General features: G+C 40.2%; 1 protein-coding gene across 9 annotated transcripts in view; it reads left to right on the top strand.

The window, feature by feature from the left end:
- EFR3A (EFR3 homolog A) overlaps positions 1 to 15,482 on the top strand; it is a 93,927-nt gene that overhangs the window by 56,817 nt on the left and 21,628 nt on the right. For all 9 annotated transcript variants that reach the window (XM_074898420.1, XM_074898419.1, XM_074898417.1 and 6 more), the window contains 6 exons: positions 1,900 to 1,978; positions 2,847 to 2,982; positions 4,268 to 4,432; positions 9,899 to 10,013; positions 11,896 to 11,947; positions 14,919 to 15,091. In XM_074898420.1, the coding sequence (XP_074754521.1) occupies positions 1,900 to 1,978; positions 2,847 to 2,982; positions 4,268 to 4,432; positions 9,899 to 10,013; positions 11,896 to 11,947; positions 14,919 to 15,091 (720 nt within the window). The remainder of the gene's footprint in view (positions 1 to 1,899; positions 1,979 to 2,846; positions 2,983 to 4,267; positions 4,433 to 9,898; positions 10,014 to 11,895; positions 11,948 to 14,918; positions 15,092 to 15,482) is intronic.

Below are 15,482 nucleotides of genomic sequence, written 5' to 3'. Positions count from 1 at the left end.
GCACAAAACATTAACCTAGGCTGTCATCTTCCCCCTGCTGTCTTCCCATCCGTTCAGCTACCTGAAGCAGATAATACTTTGCTTTTCTGGAAAAACGAAAACTATATGTCTTGTTTTGAGAGGAAGTGTTTTTAAGAAAAAAACTTCATATAAGATGTAGTTGACCATAATCTGCCTGAATGAATCTTTGGGTCAGGTAAAGAGGAACTGTCAAAGGTAACAGAGAATGCATGCTACCCTGAAAGATTAAAGGATCACTTCCAATCAGGGGAATATAGGGGAGAGTATGATTTTGTATTTGATGGACTGTACTGGAGTGATATTAGGGAGAAAGATGGCATGAATAAATATATTATGAGCTGCTAAGCCTTGAAGGATTTAAAGAGGTAATTTCGTTTGTCTTTCTACCCCAAGGCAGGTTTAGATTTACCTGCGTGTTTGGAATGTGCACAAGAAAGGCAGCTATCCCCAGCACATAGTCCAGTTTAATATTTAGTAATGCAAATATGCTTGTTATCTTGGCAGACAAACACCTCTAAAATTGTTGGAATTCTTTCCTGTAGGGATTTCTATTAAAGGTATGTAATGTGTCAAAATGGCAGTATGTTTTTTTTAAACTCTGTGATAGACTGCAAGATAAATTTAGGGCATGAGAGAGAGTAGCTTTATGCCAGTGGGTTTAATCAACCTTGAAGGAGACCTGTCTACTCAGTTAGGTCACTGGGCTTGGTAGCAGCTGGCCAGTGCGTTAAATGAGACCTCCAGATTCTAGGCAGTTAGTTAAAGCATCCCGTCAGCCCTCCTGTGTTCAGAATACTGACATCTTTCGCCTGCGTGCTTTCAAGTTTGTTACTTGAAGCATCTTTATACGTTTACTACATTCTTTGGGAAAGGGCAGACCAATACTGATTCTGTAGCTGAGATACCTGTTTAGAAACTCTACCTAAATTTAGTTTCTGTAAGAAAGTCTTGTTGATTTGGGGAAATTTTTTGTTATTTCTTGATGGGTTTGGTTTTGCTGAGTTTGTTGGTGGTATTTTTAACCCAAATCATACTAATGAAAAGGCATTCAAAATTACTTTTATCAGTCTTCTAGATTTAAAAATGAATTTATTTTTGTCCTGCTTTTCCAGGTAATCAGAACTCCTTTTTGGAAATTTGATCTATGCTCTATTCATAGAGTTCATCATAGTGCTTAAGCAGAAATTCTTGTCTTTGCTTGAAACTCTGACAAAGTTATTCATTGGTGGTTCCTATCCCGTTTAAAGAGAAACTGATGGATTTATCATTCTAATTGTGTTTTGGTATTTCTTGCAGGAAGTGTTGAAATGCTTCAGAGTGATAAAGGAGTACATGCAAAAAGAGTAGCTCTTGTTTTCCATATATATTATTCATGAAACCACTGTGAAAATGAAAATCGTTCTTAGAGACTCTATTCTGGATGTAACATTCAGCCATAATTATATTGTGCCTCCTGATTCAAAACAAATTATTTATCTTAGAGTAGACATTTGTTAAGGTATTATAACCATCCTCTTCAGTGTGTCTCTTTCATGTAAATAAGCATATAAGGTGACAGTCATTTTTATGCATGCACTTTATATAGAAACAGAATATTCTTAACTGTATATCCTGGGTATAACTAGGTTCCTTAAATTCCTGAAACTAGAAGATCAGGAATTTCTGTTAAAGCCAAATGTTTTGTGATCACATCCTAATCTTTGAAAACAAATGTTTTTTCTGAAATTCTGTTTTTTTCACCTAGTTAATAAGTCATTGTTTGAAAGCTTTATGTAAGGAAATAATCCCTTTGAGGTGAATTCGGAGAAAACTTTTAAGGTGCCGTTTATTATATCCATGGAATGTCATTATTTCAGGTCCCTTAATTTTTTGTTACAGACATTTAGACCATCATAGACTATGGGACCCCAATGAATTTGCTGTTTCCTGCTTCAAAATCATCATGTATTCCATCCAGGTAGGCTTTGCTCCGGGGTTTTTTTTCCTCACATACATGTTTTGAGCATGTAAGACACATTTAAATTCTTACCTCTAGTGATAACTCCTTAGTCTTATTCTTTAAATTTCAAATCATAACCTAATCATGATTTATGATCAGAAGTTACCTGATCTATTTTCAATTACTGTGCACTTGTAGAAGAAAAAAAGATAATTAAGGAATTCTCAATGGAAGATAATGCGGGGGGCCTTCAGCAAGCTCCAGAACAGGGAGCAGCATAGCCGTACTTATTTGACATTGTGTTTCATAAATAAATCTCCCTTAAGTCGGTCATTTATCTGTGCCAATCCAGCTGTACTGCTTTTACAATCAAAAAAACAACTTCACATGGAACTGTGTTGTGATAATTGATTTCTACTAGTGGGCAACCTCTACTGTCTGTTGTAAACATGATCAATGTCCAATTCTTGGATTGCATCAAGATCAGACACCTGGAAGATAAAGTCATAAAATTCCATGTTTGTGGAAGAAATCTGAGTTTTCTCAGCATTTGTATCAATGGTGCTTTTTTGTAAGACCAGCTGAAGTTCTTGAACTGCAGTTAGCTGAAGGAAGTACCACTTCACACTTCCTCTGTTCTTGCAGATACTCTGGGTATTTTAATACGGTAAGCTTTTGTAAACTGGACTAGATGAACCTGTGTGGCTTCATCTGTCGTAGGTTTTTTTAATCCATATTTAATCATTAACTGATTGAAACTTAGATAAATTTATGAGTATGAATGTTACAGAATAGGAAGATGGTCGTGACTATAGCTGAAAGATGTATGAGTATATTCTTATTAAAGTCATAGATTAAGCTTTTCTTTTTGTTTGTTTTTTAATAGGCACAATATTCCCATCATGTAATACAAGAAATCCTTGGACACCTTGATGTTCGCAAAAGGGACTCGCCACGAGTTCGTGCTGGCATTATTCAGGTTCTTTTGGAAGCAGTTGCAATAGCAGCTAAAGGATCAATAGGTAAGTTTAAAGGCATTGGGTGAAAGGATAGATTTGAGGGGTGGTGCTCACTTTTGCTTTGTTTTCAGACTGAATTAAAGTATGTATTTTGAGAAGGTTTTGTATTTATTAATTTTTTCTCCTTGTGACAATAAAATTTTTGAAATCTTACTTGGTTTACAGTTAAATGTTCTTTGTCATTTGACTGTTTTATAATCCTTCGCATTGAAAAAAAAATGAGTAGATGTATTTTTACACCCTTGTGAAAGGCAGGAATTCCTGTTTGGTAAGAAGTCACAGACTCGGAGAGAACTGTGTGTGACTACAGCATGTCAGGAGCACTGTCACTTTGTGATACAGCTGCTGTCAGATGAATGTTAATACAGGAGTCAAGAGTAAAATGATCTTTGCGAAATTTTACCTTAGTAACTGTGAAGCAGCTGAAAGAAGGTGCATTATGTCATAAAGGTAGCATAGTTCATTGAAATAAGAGTAGTTACAAAAATGTTTATGCACATGTGCTGTTTTTCTTTCGTCTCCTGCTGAAGCATTATTGCTTTGCTTCATCAGCTTCAGCCTGTCCTTTCTCTTCCTACAAGACCCACTTGCACACACAGACTTGTGAGGTCTTTTACTTTATTGCAAAAAGAGCTCATTATTTGATCCAGTGTATAAAAATGTATAGTTGTACATTTTGCAGTAACTGAAATTCAGGTGCAGGTACCTGCGGCTTGATCCATTGTTTCAGCAACCATTCATATTTTCTGTGTAAAACTTGTATTGTGGGTTGACTCTGGCCAGCAGCCGTTTGCTCATTCACCTTTCCCAGAGAACAGGGAGAAGGTAGATAGAAGGTGTGTCTCCTCCCAGTTTCTTGCACACCCCAGCCTACTCTCTGTAGAGACAGAGTGGGAAAAAGAAAAAGCCTTGATACTTGCTAGCTCTGTTCAGCAACAGCCAAAGCACTGGTGTGTTGTTAATCCTGTTTTAGTCACAGGTCCAAAGCACAGCACCACCCAGGCTGCTAGGAAGAAAGTTAACTCCAACCCAGCCAGACCCTGTACAACTTGATATTAATGGATTACGCATATATACCCGGTTGCATTTCCTGATTTGAGATTAACTAAAATAGCAAGGTGTAGGCACACCTCAAAAGTTTATCCCCAGGCCATATCCTTCAAACAGTGGATTTCACTTGTTCTTTTCAGCTTGATTTCCCCTGAAAAGGGATTGAAAAGGTTGGTTTTATTTTTCTTAAGGCATTGTTCCCTTGACAGGTGCAGTCATTGTTATGTGTTGTTTCCAGGCCCAACTGTTCTGGAGGTTTTTAATACCTTGTTGAAGCACTTGCGCATCAGTGTTGACTTTGAGCTGGGTGATAGGCGCAGTTCAGCAGGAAGTGCCACTTTCAGCACAAACTCCAAGGAGAGTGATGAGAGAATTGTCCAGAATGCTATTATTCAAACAATTGGTGAGTAATGACAGTAAGATAGGCTCACTTAAAATTCCCCCCTTTCTTCCACTTCCTCAATGAGATGATATTAAAACAGCTTGAATTAAAAAGGAATAATGGCAAGTGTGGTATCTCTGATTGTACTTACTTCTAAATCTCAGGCTCACTTTATGTATTTGACTTCTGAAAGACTGTTCTTTTAATCATTGAGCAGATAGCCAAGAAGCTCAATGAAATTTAAAAATGCTGCTGGGCTTACAATAAATTCATTAATTATATTATTATATGGCCCTTGAAATATAGATGTCATTCTGTACCTTTGGTACATAACTAATATTTGTTCTTTTATGAAAATCATATTGCAAGCAGTCATATGCAGTAATAATACATTTTAGTAACTATTACTTGAAAATTTGTAGGAATCAATGTCAAACATATTGGCAACAATGACACCTAATGGCCAGTTGTGCTACCACGACTTAACTGAAATACTTTTAAGCACAGTGCTGAAAATAAGAGCAACAATTCCTGTAAATAATTTCATTATAAAATCTTCTCTTTTATCAGATTTTCTCTTCATGGTAGGGATATTATATATTGCAGTGCATACATGATGTGTATTCCTTTACTAAGAGTAAGGGGGAATGTAACTTAAATGTTCACTAATCTAGAAAGCTTTCTAGAGCAGTAGCAAATATGTAGTAGATTATTTCTCACCATTACAGTAAAACTCCAATATGTTATCCCTCCACCCCAAAAAAATTCCAACAACCCCACAATCCAATTTTTTGAAGTAAAGCTTCTTTCTATCAAAGTTATATTATTGTACAGCAATAGAATAGGGTAGAATATAGGGTAGAATAATAGTTGGAAGGGACTCATCAGGATCACCAGGTCCAACTCCCTGCTTCTCGCAGGGCTACCTAAAACTAAACCATATGACTAGCAGTATCATCCTGGCACTCCCTGAACTCTGACAGGCTTGGTGCTGTGACCAGTTCCCTGGGGAGCCTGTTCCAGTGACCAACCATCCTCTTGATGAAGAACCTTTTCTTAATGTCCAGTCTGAACTTCCCCTGGTACAGCTTTATCCCATTTTCTTGTGTCCTGTTGGTTGCTGGTCACCAGGGAGAGGAGATCAGCACCTCCCCCTCCACTGCCCACCTTGAGGAAGTTGTAGACTGTGAAGGGGTCACCCCTCATCCTTCTCTTTTCCAAGCTGAACAAACCAAGTGACCTCAGCTGCTCCTCCCATATCTTGCCCTCAAGGCCTTTCACCATCTTGGTCACCCTGCTCTGAACACACTCTAATAGTTTGATGTGCTTCTGAGGCGCCCAAAACTGCACACAGTGCTGGAGGTGGGGCCGCACCAGTGCAGTGTGGACTGGGGCAATCGCCTCCCTCGGCCGGCTGTGCTGTGCGTGGTGCACCCCGGGGCACAGTTGGCCCTTTTGACTGCCAGGACACACTGTTGACTCATACTCAACTTGCCATCAACACAACCCCCTGATCTCTTTCTGCAGTGCTGCTCTCCAGCCTCTCATCCCCCAGTTTGTACGTATAACCAGGGTTACCCTGTCCCGGGTGCAGAATCCGGCACTTGCTCCTGTTATTCATATGGTTGGCGATTGCCCAGCTCTTTAGTCTCTCCAGATCTCTCTGTAAGGCCTCTCTACCCTTGAGGGAGTCCACAGCTACTCCTAGTTTTAAGTATCATCAGTAAACTTAATGTACATTAGATTCCAGATCATCTATAAAAACATTGATGAGCGGTGGCTCTAAAATGGAGCCCTGGGGTACCCCACTGGTGACTGGGCACCAGCCAGACGTAACCCCATTTGCTATAATTCTTTGAGCCTGACCCATTGGCCAGTTGCTCACCCAGTGTATTATGGACTTGCCTAGCTGTGTGTTGGACATTTTGTCCAGAAGGATACTGTGAGAGACAATATCAAAAGCTTTGCTAAAATCCAGATCCACCAGATCCACTGGCTTTGCTTGGCCAAATAGATGGGTGACCTTGTCATAAAAGGAAAGTAAGTTGGTTAAGCAGGACTTTCCCCTCATGAACCCATGCTGGGTATGACTAGTGACTGTGTTGTCTCAAGTGGTTTTCAGTAACTCCCAGGATAACCCTATTAATAATTTCACCAGGTACTGAAGTGAGACTGACAGGCCTGTAATTACCAGGGTCTTCCTTCTTATGCTTCTTGAAAACTGGGACAACATTTGCCAGCTTCCAGTTGACTTGGGACCTCTCCAAGCTCTCAAGACCATTGAAATATAATAGAGAGAGGTCCTGTGATGACATTGGCCAGCTCTTACGGTACCCTGAGATGAATCCCATCAGGCCACAGAGACTTAAGCACATCCAGCTGGAGCAGTAAGTCTCAAGCATGTTCAGAGTCAGCTGGAGTTCATATTTCCCCCCCCAGCTGTGGTCTTCCAACACACGGCTCCAGGGGTTTCCAGGGCCCTTCATGGGTCCTAAATGCCAAGGGGGAGAAGACGTTAAACATTTCTTTTTTATCTACATCTCTATTTGTGAGGTGACCGACTTTGTCAGGTAATGGACCAGTGTTATCTTTGATCCTCCTTTTGCTGTTAACATTTTAAAAGTCCGTTTTGTTGTCCTTCACAGTGCTGGCCAGCTTGAACTCTGAGTTTTTGCCCCACAACTTTTCTCCCTACAGTGGTGAACAGCATCTCCATTGTCCTTCTGTGTCACTTGTCCTTGCTTCCACTGTCCATACCCTTTCCTTTTCTGCCTAAGTTCTAGAAGAAGATCTCTGCTTAGCCAAGCCAGCCTTCTCCCCCCCTTGCTTGACTTCCAACATTTTGGAATTGCCTGCTTCCGTGCTCTCAAAAGATGGCTCTTAAAAAGTGACACATCCATGGACCCCAATACCTTCAAAAACGTGCTCCTTCAGCAGCCCGAAGTCTGCTCTCCCCATATCCAGGGTCAGAGTTTTGCTGGCAGTTTTTCTCCCTGTCGCTGACAGTTTGAAACTCAGCTACTCTGTGGTCAATGTAACCAAGAAAGCCACTGATCACCACTTCACCCATGAGTGTCTCTGTTTACAGACAACACATCGAGGAGTGCACCTTTCTTTGGCAGCTCCCTTAGTACTTGCACCAAGAAGTTATCTTCAACATGCTTCAGAAATTTCTTGGACCTGTTTGTGACCTCTGTATGATATTCCCAGTTCATGTCTGGCAAATTAAAATCACCCATAAGACAAGGGCAGTTGATCTAGAGGTATCCCTTAACTCCTTGTAGAAGGTGTCATCGGCCTGGCTGGGTGATTGATAGTAGACTCCCACAACAACATCTGCTTCATTTGCTTTCCCTTTCATCCTTACCCAGAGGCTCTCAACCACATCATCACCAACAGTAAGCACCATAGGATCCAACCCCTCCCTTGCATATAGCGGCACCCCCCCACCTTGCCTACCCTGCCTGTTCTTCCTGAAGCGCCTATAGCCATCCATCATGGCACACCAGTCCCAGGACTCATCCCACCAGGTTTCGCTTACGCCGCCAGTGTTGTAGCTCAGGGACTGGACCAAAGATTCTTCTTGTTTATTCCTTTTGCTGTATGCATTAGTATAGAGACATTGCTAGGGTGCACCAGTGTACTCAGCATGTTGTGGAGCAGACTGAAGGACCTTGCTAGCACACTATCCCTTAAACATTGGCTTATCTCTAGTAAGCCTAGTTTTATCCCTTTCCCCATTCATATCTAGTTTAAAGCTCTTTTGATGAGCCTTGCTAACTCCTGCGCAAAGATCCTTTTCCCCCTTTGAGACAGGTGTACGCCATCTGTCACCAGCAGGCCTGGTACCCTGTAGACTGACTCATGATCAGAAAAACCCAAAGATCTGCTGGTGACACCAGGCTGGAAGGATAGAGGAGAACACTACTTGTGCTCCTAATCCCTTAACCAGTTGTCCCAAGGCCCTGAAGTCTCTCTTGATCTTACTTCTCACTGCAACTTCATCACTGCCTACATGAAAAAGTAATAATGGATAAATTTCTGAGAGCCATACCAGAGTAGGAACTTTTCTTTCCACATCTTTAACCTGGCCTCAGGGAGGCAACAGGCTTCCCTAAGAAGTGGGTCTGGTTGGCATGTTGGGCTTTCTGTTCCCCACAGAAGACGGGATCCTATGATAATGATCTGTCTTTTCTTCTTTCTGGAAGCGGTTTTGATGCAGGGCACAGGCTGACCTACCCTTGATGACTCCTCTAATTTAGATGAACCATCATTCTCCTTGTTTGGTTCCACTTGCAGACCCGTACTTGTTACCCCAGGGCACCTGGGAAGACGGGGTGGTCATGGAGGAGACGTGCCTGCTGCGCTGGGCAGGGCCTTGTCACCACTGTCCCCTGTCCCTTAAGTCACCGCGTTCTGCCGGGCGGGGAGAGGATAAGGGATCCTCCGTATCCCGTGTCCCGCTGGCCTGGCCGGCCTGTCGCAGGCAGGCGGGTGCGGTTCCCGCAGCCTGTCTCCCTCTCGCTGTCCCTGATCCCCCTCACCCCGCTGCCCCTCCCGGAGCTCTGTCCCTGAGCGGAGGAGCTCCTCTCCCCGGGCGCAGCTCCCACAGCCGTGCTCACCGCTGCCGGCCGGCGCTGGAGGAGAGCAGGGCCCCCCCTGCAGCCTGGCACCCGGGGGCAGCGTGTTCCCCCGGGGCTCTGCCTGCGAAGCTGCCTCAGCCCGGCGGGTGCGGAGTGGCGAGCGGCCGGGGCCTTCTGCCGGGTGGGTGCCATTGCTCCCCGCCCGAGCTGGCAGAGCTACCCGCCCCTCTGCGGAGTGCTGCACTGTGCCCTGTTTGCCCACCCTGGGCATGGTGCTCCCTGGGGGCAGGTTTTGTAGGTGTGGGGGCTTGGCTGCTGTTGCTCCTGGCCCTGCCCGGGTCTCCTCAGCCGCTGTGGTGTGAGCTGCTGGCTCCTGGCAGGTCTCTGCACGCCCCTCAGGTTCCTCCTGTTCAGGGAACAACCCTGTCCACTGAGCTGGAGTGCTCCACTGCCGATTGTGCCGTCACTGGAGCTGCTCACCTCAGCAGTTTCAAAGTAAAGTAATAGTCATGTAATACTTGATTATCTTGGAGATTTCTGCTCCCTCACCTGTAATATGGTGATTTAAGAACAGACAAAAATAACATCACTGTGTTCCTGAGAAACACTTCCTATTCCTTCCTAGTTATAAATCAACAGATGTCACGTATTCAACTTTAAAGTGATGTATTTAAAGGGGGATAAAATTAGACAATTTTAGGTTATAACAAAGAAAGTGAATGTCATGAAAAGACTAAAGCCATTCAGCAGAAATGAACATGTGAGTATTACACCCTAAAACAAATCATAGTTTTATTCTTCGTCTATTTTGACCTTGCAAATATATTCCTTGTATTTATAAGGTTTTGCTTTAGAAGGGCCCTGTATCTCTTTCCTTGTGTGATTTCATTCCATTTTTATTTAGGATTTTTTGGAAGCAATCTCCCGGATTACCAGAGATCAGAGATTATGATGTTCATTATGGGAAAAGTACCTGTTTTGGGGACAACTTCACAGTCACTGGATACCAGTCATCTTGGGTTTGTATATCCTACTACAGGTTTTAATTTCTAATTAAAAATTTAGGTTTTAGGATCCTGATCATTTATGAAGTGAATAAGATAAAGAAAAGTGAAATGCAAATTCTCACTCATTAGGGGCTGTATTAAATACTATGCAGAATCAAGAGAAGCAGTGTCAGCACTATGAAATCAATTTCCAAACACATTACTGAGAGAAAATACCTGACTGGAATGCAATTTATTCTTCAATAAAACATTTCTTCTCTTTATATCTGTACAAATTGTCTGAAATTATCTACTTAATGGTGGTTAATTCCATAACTTTTTAGATGTGTGTTTTGTGAATGAGGGAAACTCAACCATGATTACATTTTTTTTAATAGTTTTATAATTTACAAATGTTTTTTGGCTGTGGTCATGATGTATAAACTGACTTCAGATTAAGAAATATATTGCAGAAATTACAGTGAATTTCTTTTGGTTTACATTTTCCTGATTTATTTAGAAATAGGAAACAGCTATGGGTGGGCAGACTCCTGTAATTAAGTCATAATTAAAAAGCCACCATATGCTGAAATAATACTTTTCCCTGTAACATGAATAATTATGTTTAAAAACTGCTTTTCATCAGTATGGGGAAAGTCACTGAAAATGTTGCAAGTCTTTCCAGGTGTGCATAATACTTTGTACCACACATGCCTGCTCCCCTGCTATGTTACATCAGAAGTTATTGTCGTTGTGCTTGGTTCTTGGTAGCTTTTCATATAGTATTGTGTCCCTGCAGTATGGGTCACTATTCCGTGGAAGGTAGAAATATCTGTGGCAAGCAGTTATCAGTCATTTAGAAGGTATTTGAAATAGAAATCCGTTTAGAATTCTGTACTTGCATTACCAATTGGCATGGGGTGGTTTGTTTTTTTTTTTATTAACTATACAGTTTTCCTTTATGGGATTCTATGTAAACATGGGACTGAGTAGTATGTTAGTATGATGCACATATGTAACTGTGAATTAAGCTTTCTGACTGCTGATACAGTCTTGCATTACTTACCTGAAAATCTGTTCTCTGCTACACAAGACATTTGAATGATAGTGCCAGCTGAATATATAGCCAGGATTATAGCCCATGAAGGTGGAAGTTTCCACTGTTACATGTGGGCCAACTTTTGTGAAGAGGCTTGGTCTTTCCTCACACTATTTGGTGGACAAAAGGGTTTGTACCTTTTTTACTTTAAAGAAGGAATCTCTCTGAATTTACTTTATCCCAAGTGCACTTTTCTTGTAAGATCTTGCAAGAACAGTGCGTATGTGACTATATACCAAATAGGTATTTAACTTCCTCTCGTACCAGCAGATGGAAAATGTGAACAGATGAAGAACAGATTAAGTGGTAGTGTGTGTACCTTCCTGTGAATTGAAAACTAGGGTTCTTTCAGTTTTTCTTGCTGATTTTGCAGATAACTTCATTCTCAAAGTTTTGGGGCCTGACTTAAGAAGTGTCCTGTCTTCTTAAAGACTCAATTATGTTCTAATTTAGAAGAAATTCTGAGCAGTGGTGTATGTGACAATTGTCAATCATGTAGCAGTTGAACATTTCAGATACAAAGAGATTTTGGAATGAATCTGGAAGATTTAGATCTGCTTCACAGATATCATTTACTGTTTTGTCAGTAGTATGTGCTTCATTTTTTTAAGCCTTCCTATAAATATCCCTTTCAAAAACATTTAATTAGTGCACCTAATTTGGAGATATTTGCCCCTTATTTATGGTCATTCAACATCCCTTCCAAGATCGCTGTATTTGCTTGTCAATAATGCAGTTGTTAGAATGGTGTCTGGAGTGAAATAATATTTTCAAGATATGCAAAGATACTAATATGCAACTTGTTTCTAATTGTAGAGATTTGGGAACTAGGAGGATTCAGATCATGTTATTGAGATCTTTACTTATGGTAAGCCTTCTGTGTTCAGTTTATTATAAGTACACAATGTTTCACTTTATATGTTTATACATATAAGTACAGTATTGGAACTCTGCATTAAGAATTTAAATATACTTTCATATTACATAGGTCTGTAGTTCTACTGGGTAAAATTGTGACAGAATTTTCCCAACTTAGATTACAAGCAGCTCAAGAAATAGTCCTCCATCTCTTAGAGCACTTCAGTGAATATCACTTATAATAGGATCTGCAGATCCAAAAGAACATCGTAGAGTAGGCTGAGTTGACTAGTTCTGCCAGCAATGCTGGCAACATCAAAGTGAAATCACTTTTGTCTCTGACACCAGAAAAGCTGTAATTAGTAGAATGGCTAATATTTTTAAAACTGTGGGAATAGATGCCTATCTCCAAGCCCTAAGAGCCTCAGGCACCATTGTTCCTTCCTTCCTGGTATTTCCGAAGTTTCTTGTAAGGTATGGTTAATTGTTTTATCACAAATACATTTTTCAACTATAAAATCAAAGAGTATTCCTGGAAATACATCCTGGTAGTAAGAAACAGAATTGGGTAGTAAAGGAGGCTCTTGCCTGTAAAATCCTGGCCTGTTTTGTTGCAGAAACTGAAAGCTGTTTAGTGACAAAAGTAGGTGAAATAGCATAAAGAATGATTTCATGACTAAAGCAGAAAAATGCCTTCCTGGAAAATGAGATTCTGTCCCTGCTTTGACATGAAATTTGTATGCAGTGTTAGGCAAATTAGTTAAACCATTTTTTACTTGTCAGAATATGAAATCCTAGATTCTGGCTTGCTGAAGACCTGAACATTCACAGTTGCAGTTTAAGGACAGAAAAAAACGTTATAAAGGACCTCAGGATCATTTTGCATTGTCTTCTTAAAAGATAGGCTCAGCTGTACCTAAATTGTTCCTGACAATATTTATCTCACCAGTCCTAAAAATTTCCATTGCAGTTGCTAGGAATTGTTCTAATTATTTGAGGTGCTGCATAGGCTGTAAGTATGCTTTAAGGTGTTCCAGTTGTGCATGTGGAAGGTATTTAACATTCTTGACACTGAATTTTGGTTTGGATCCTCTTTTAGAATATGGAGGTAAAATTCCATCATGGCACAAAGATGTGAAAGTGAATGTTTTATGCTTAATGAATTACTCAGACACCGATAAATATTGTCAAAAAAATGTGTGAAGGCACTTGTGTTCAGAGCAAAGCTTTTATTGCAGTATATGAGGTTTAGTCTGCACACATAATAAAGAATTAGAAACTCCTGAACCCTGCCTGTTTTGTGTACTGAACTGAGCATTATATGTTATGTATTCTTTAAAAATAATACTTCATAATTAGTCTGTTGTGCCTGCACACAGACAACTTAATGTTGTATAGGCAATTAAAATGTGGCACTTCATTAAAAGTACACACTTTTATTTGCATCCTTACTGTTTGTAATATTAGAATTTTTCCTTTGAACCTATTCAGTTTTGCTGTAGGGATGGTGCTTGCTCACACGTGGTTTAGCCCTAGCAGGTGCAAAGCACCACCCAGTCACTTGCTCTTGCCCAGAGGGATGGGGGACAGAATTGGAAGGGTACAAGTGATAAGAGTGGGTTGAAACGAAGACAGTTTAGTAAGTTTAAAAAAAAAAAAAAAAGAAACAAAACCAAGAAAAAAAAAAAAAAAAACAAGTGATGAAAAATAAACCAAAACCAAACAAACCACCCCACCCAAACAAATGACAAAAACCCCACCCAGAACCCATTTGCTCACCACCAGCTAACTGATACCCATCCAGTCCCCGAGCAGCAGCAGCCCTTGCACACTTCTCCCTGTTTTGTTCCTGAGCACGACATCATATGGTCTGGGATATCCCTTGGCTCAGTTGGGGTCAGCTCTCATGCCTGTGTCCCCTCCCAGCTTCTTGTGCACCTCCAGCTTACTTGCTGGTAGGGTGGAGTGGTGTGAGCAGCAGAAAAGGGAAGGAATGTGTAAGCACTGCTTAGTAATAACAAAAACATCCCAGAATTATCGACACTGTTTTCATCACAGATCTAGAACACGCAGCATACATGCTTCTGTGAAGAAAATTAACTATCCCAGCCAAAACCAGTACAACATCGTTCACACGTAAAAGCTGTAATGGTATGGAATATGAATAATGAAGATATAGTTATTATGTAAAGTCTTAGATAAAAATATGATAGCTTTAATTATAATTAAATTTTGGATAATTTTACTCCCCTCATCCTCAACAGCTTATGCATGTCAGTTTCTGAATCTTGTTTTGGGTTTAAACATAATAGAAGTAATTTTTAAACATTTCTGACTGCTCTAAATGTTCAGCTGATTAATATTCAGATTGTCAGATAGAAGTTAACTTTTCCTCCAGAGCTTGCTTTAAATAAAAGTAATCAAATGAGGCAAGTCAGAGGCGGTATTAGTTTAAAGAAATAAAAACCAACACTGTGGTGCCAGATTTCTAAGAAAGTGATATTTGCTATTTCCTTTTTTTGCAATAAAGTAGTATCCATAAATGTTTAAGATGTACATGTAGCTCCTGATTTTCTTTTTTTTTCTTTGCATGAGCCTACTCAGTACCATAGCTCAGAGACTGAAATGGAAAAATCTCTATTGAAATTATTACCATCTTCATTTTATGCTCTGCAACTTGTCATAGGCCTTTTTTAAAAAAAAAATTCTTAAATGATACCTTTATTTTTTCTTTCGGGTGTGTTGGTAGAGGAAGGATCCTGAGAAATACCACTTTAAAACAGACGAGGGAGTTCATTTGAACATTACTATTAAAGTATTTCCAGATTTGTAGTGAGATTATGAATTTTCAAAACTAGTATTTCGGTTTGAATCCACCTTTCAGATGCCAAAGCAAGCCCACTAAAAAGTGAGTGACAGCTGCAAGTAATTCTTACAGTGCAATAATGACACACATTAATTTTACTTCCAACAATGAACAGGTGACTTCAGGATACAAAGCAACAACGATAACTAATGCGCTTCCTCCCCCATTTCTGGACCCATTACTCTCTCCTTCACTCATGGAAGACTCTGAGCTAAGGCAGCTGGTCTTGGAAATACTGCATAATCTCATTGATCGGCATGACAACAGAGCAAAGCTCAGAGGGATACGGTAGTTCTTTTTGTTTGCTTTGGCCTACTTGAAATTCTAGTTTAATATCTGAATGATAAGTACTGTTGATTTTTAAATATTTTTCCTAATATGAAATATTAATGTACTGTTTTGATAAATGCACAGTGCTCAGTGTAGTTTATTGATGGCAAGAGTTTTACTGGTAAGCCTCAGTGCATAATACCTTAAATGACCATTCCAAATATCTGCTGGTTTAACTGTGGAAGGCAGAATATGGTATGTTATATAGAGAGAAAAAAACCCGTGGTTGTCATAGTTCTGTTTATGTTTTTCCCTCTTCAACTGAAATTTGAATGTCATTGTTAAATATGGATATATTTAAAATGGAAATTGCTTCAAGATTTGTTTGAATCATTTGTATATTTCACAT

The sequence above is a fragment of the Athene noctua genome, chromosome 2, assembly GCF_965140245.1.
Source record: "Athene noctua chromosome 2, bAthNoc1.hap1.1, whole genome shotgun sequence".
Taxonomy (NCBI): domain Eukaryota; kingdom Metazoa; phylum Chordata; class Aves; order Strigiformes; family Strigidae; genus Athene; species Athene noctua.
This window is presented reverse-complemented; position numbering and strand designations above follow the sequence as displayed.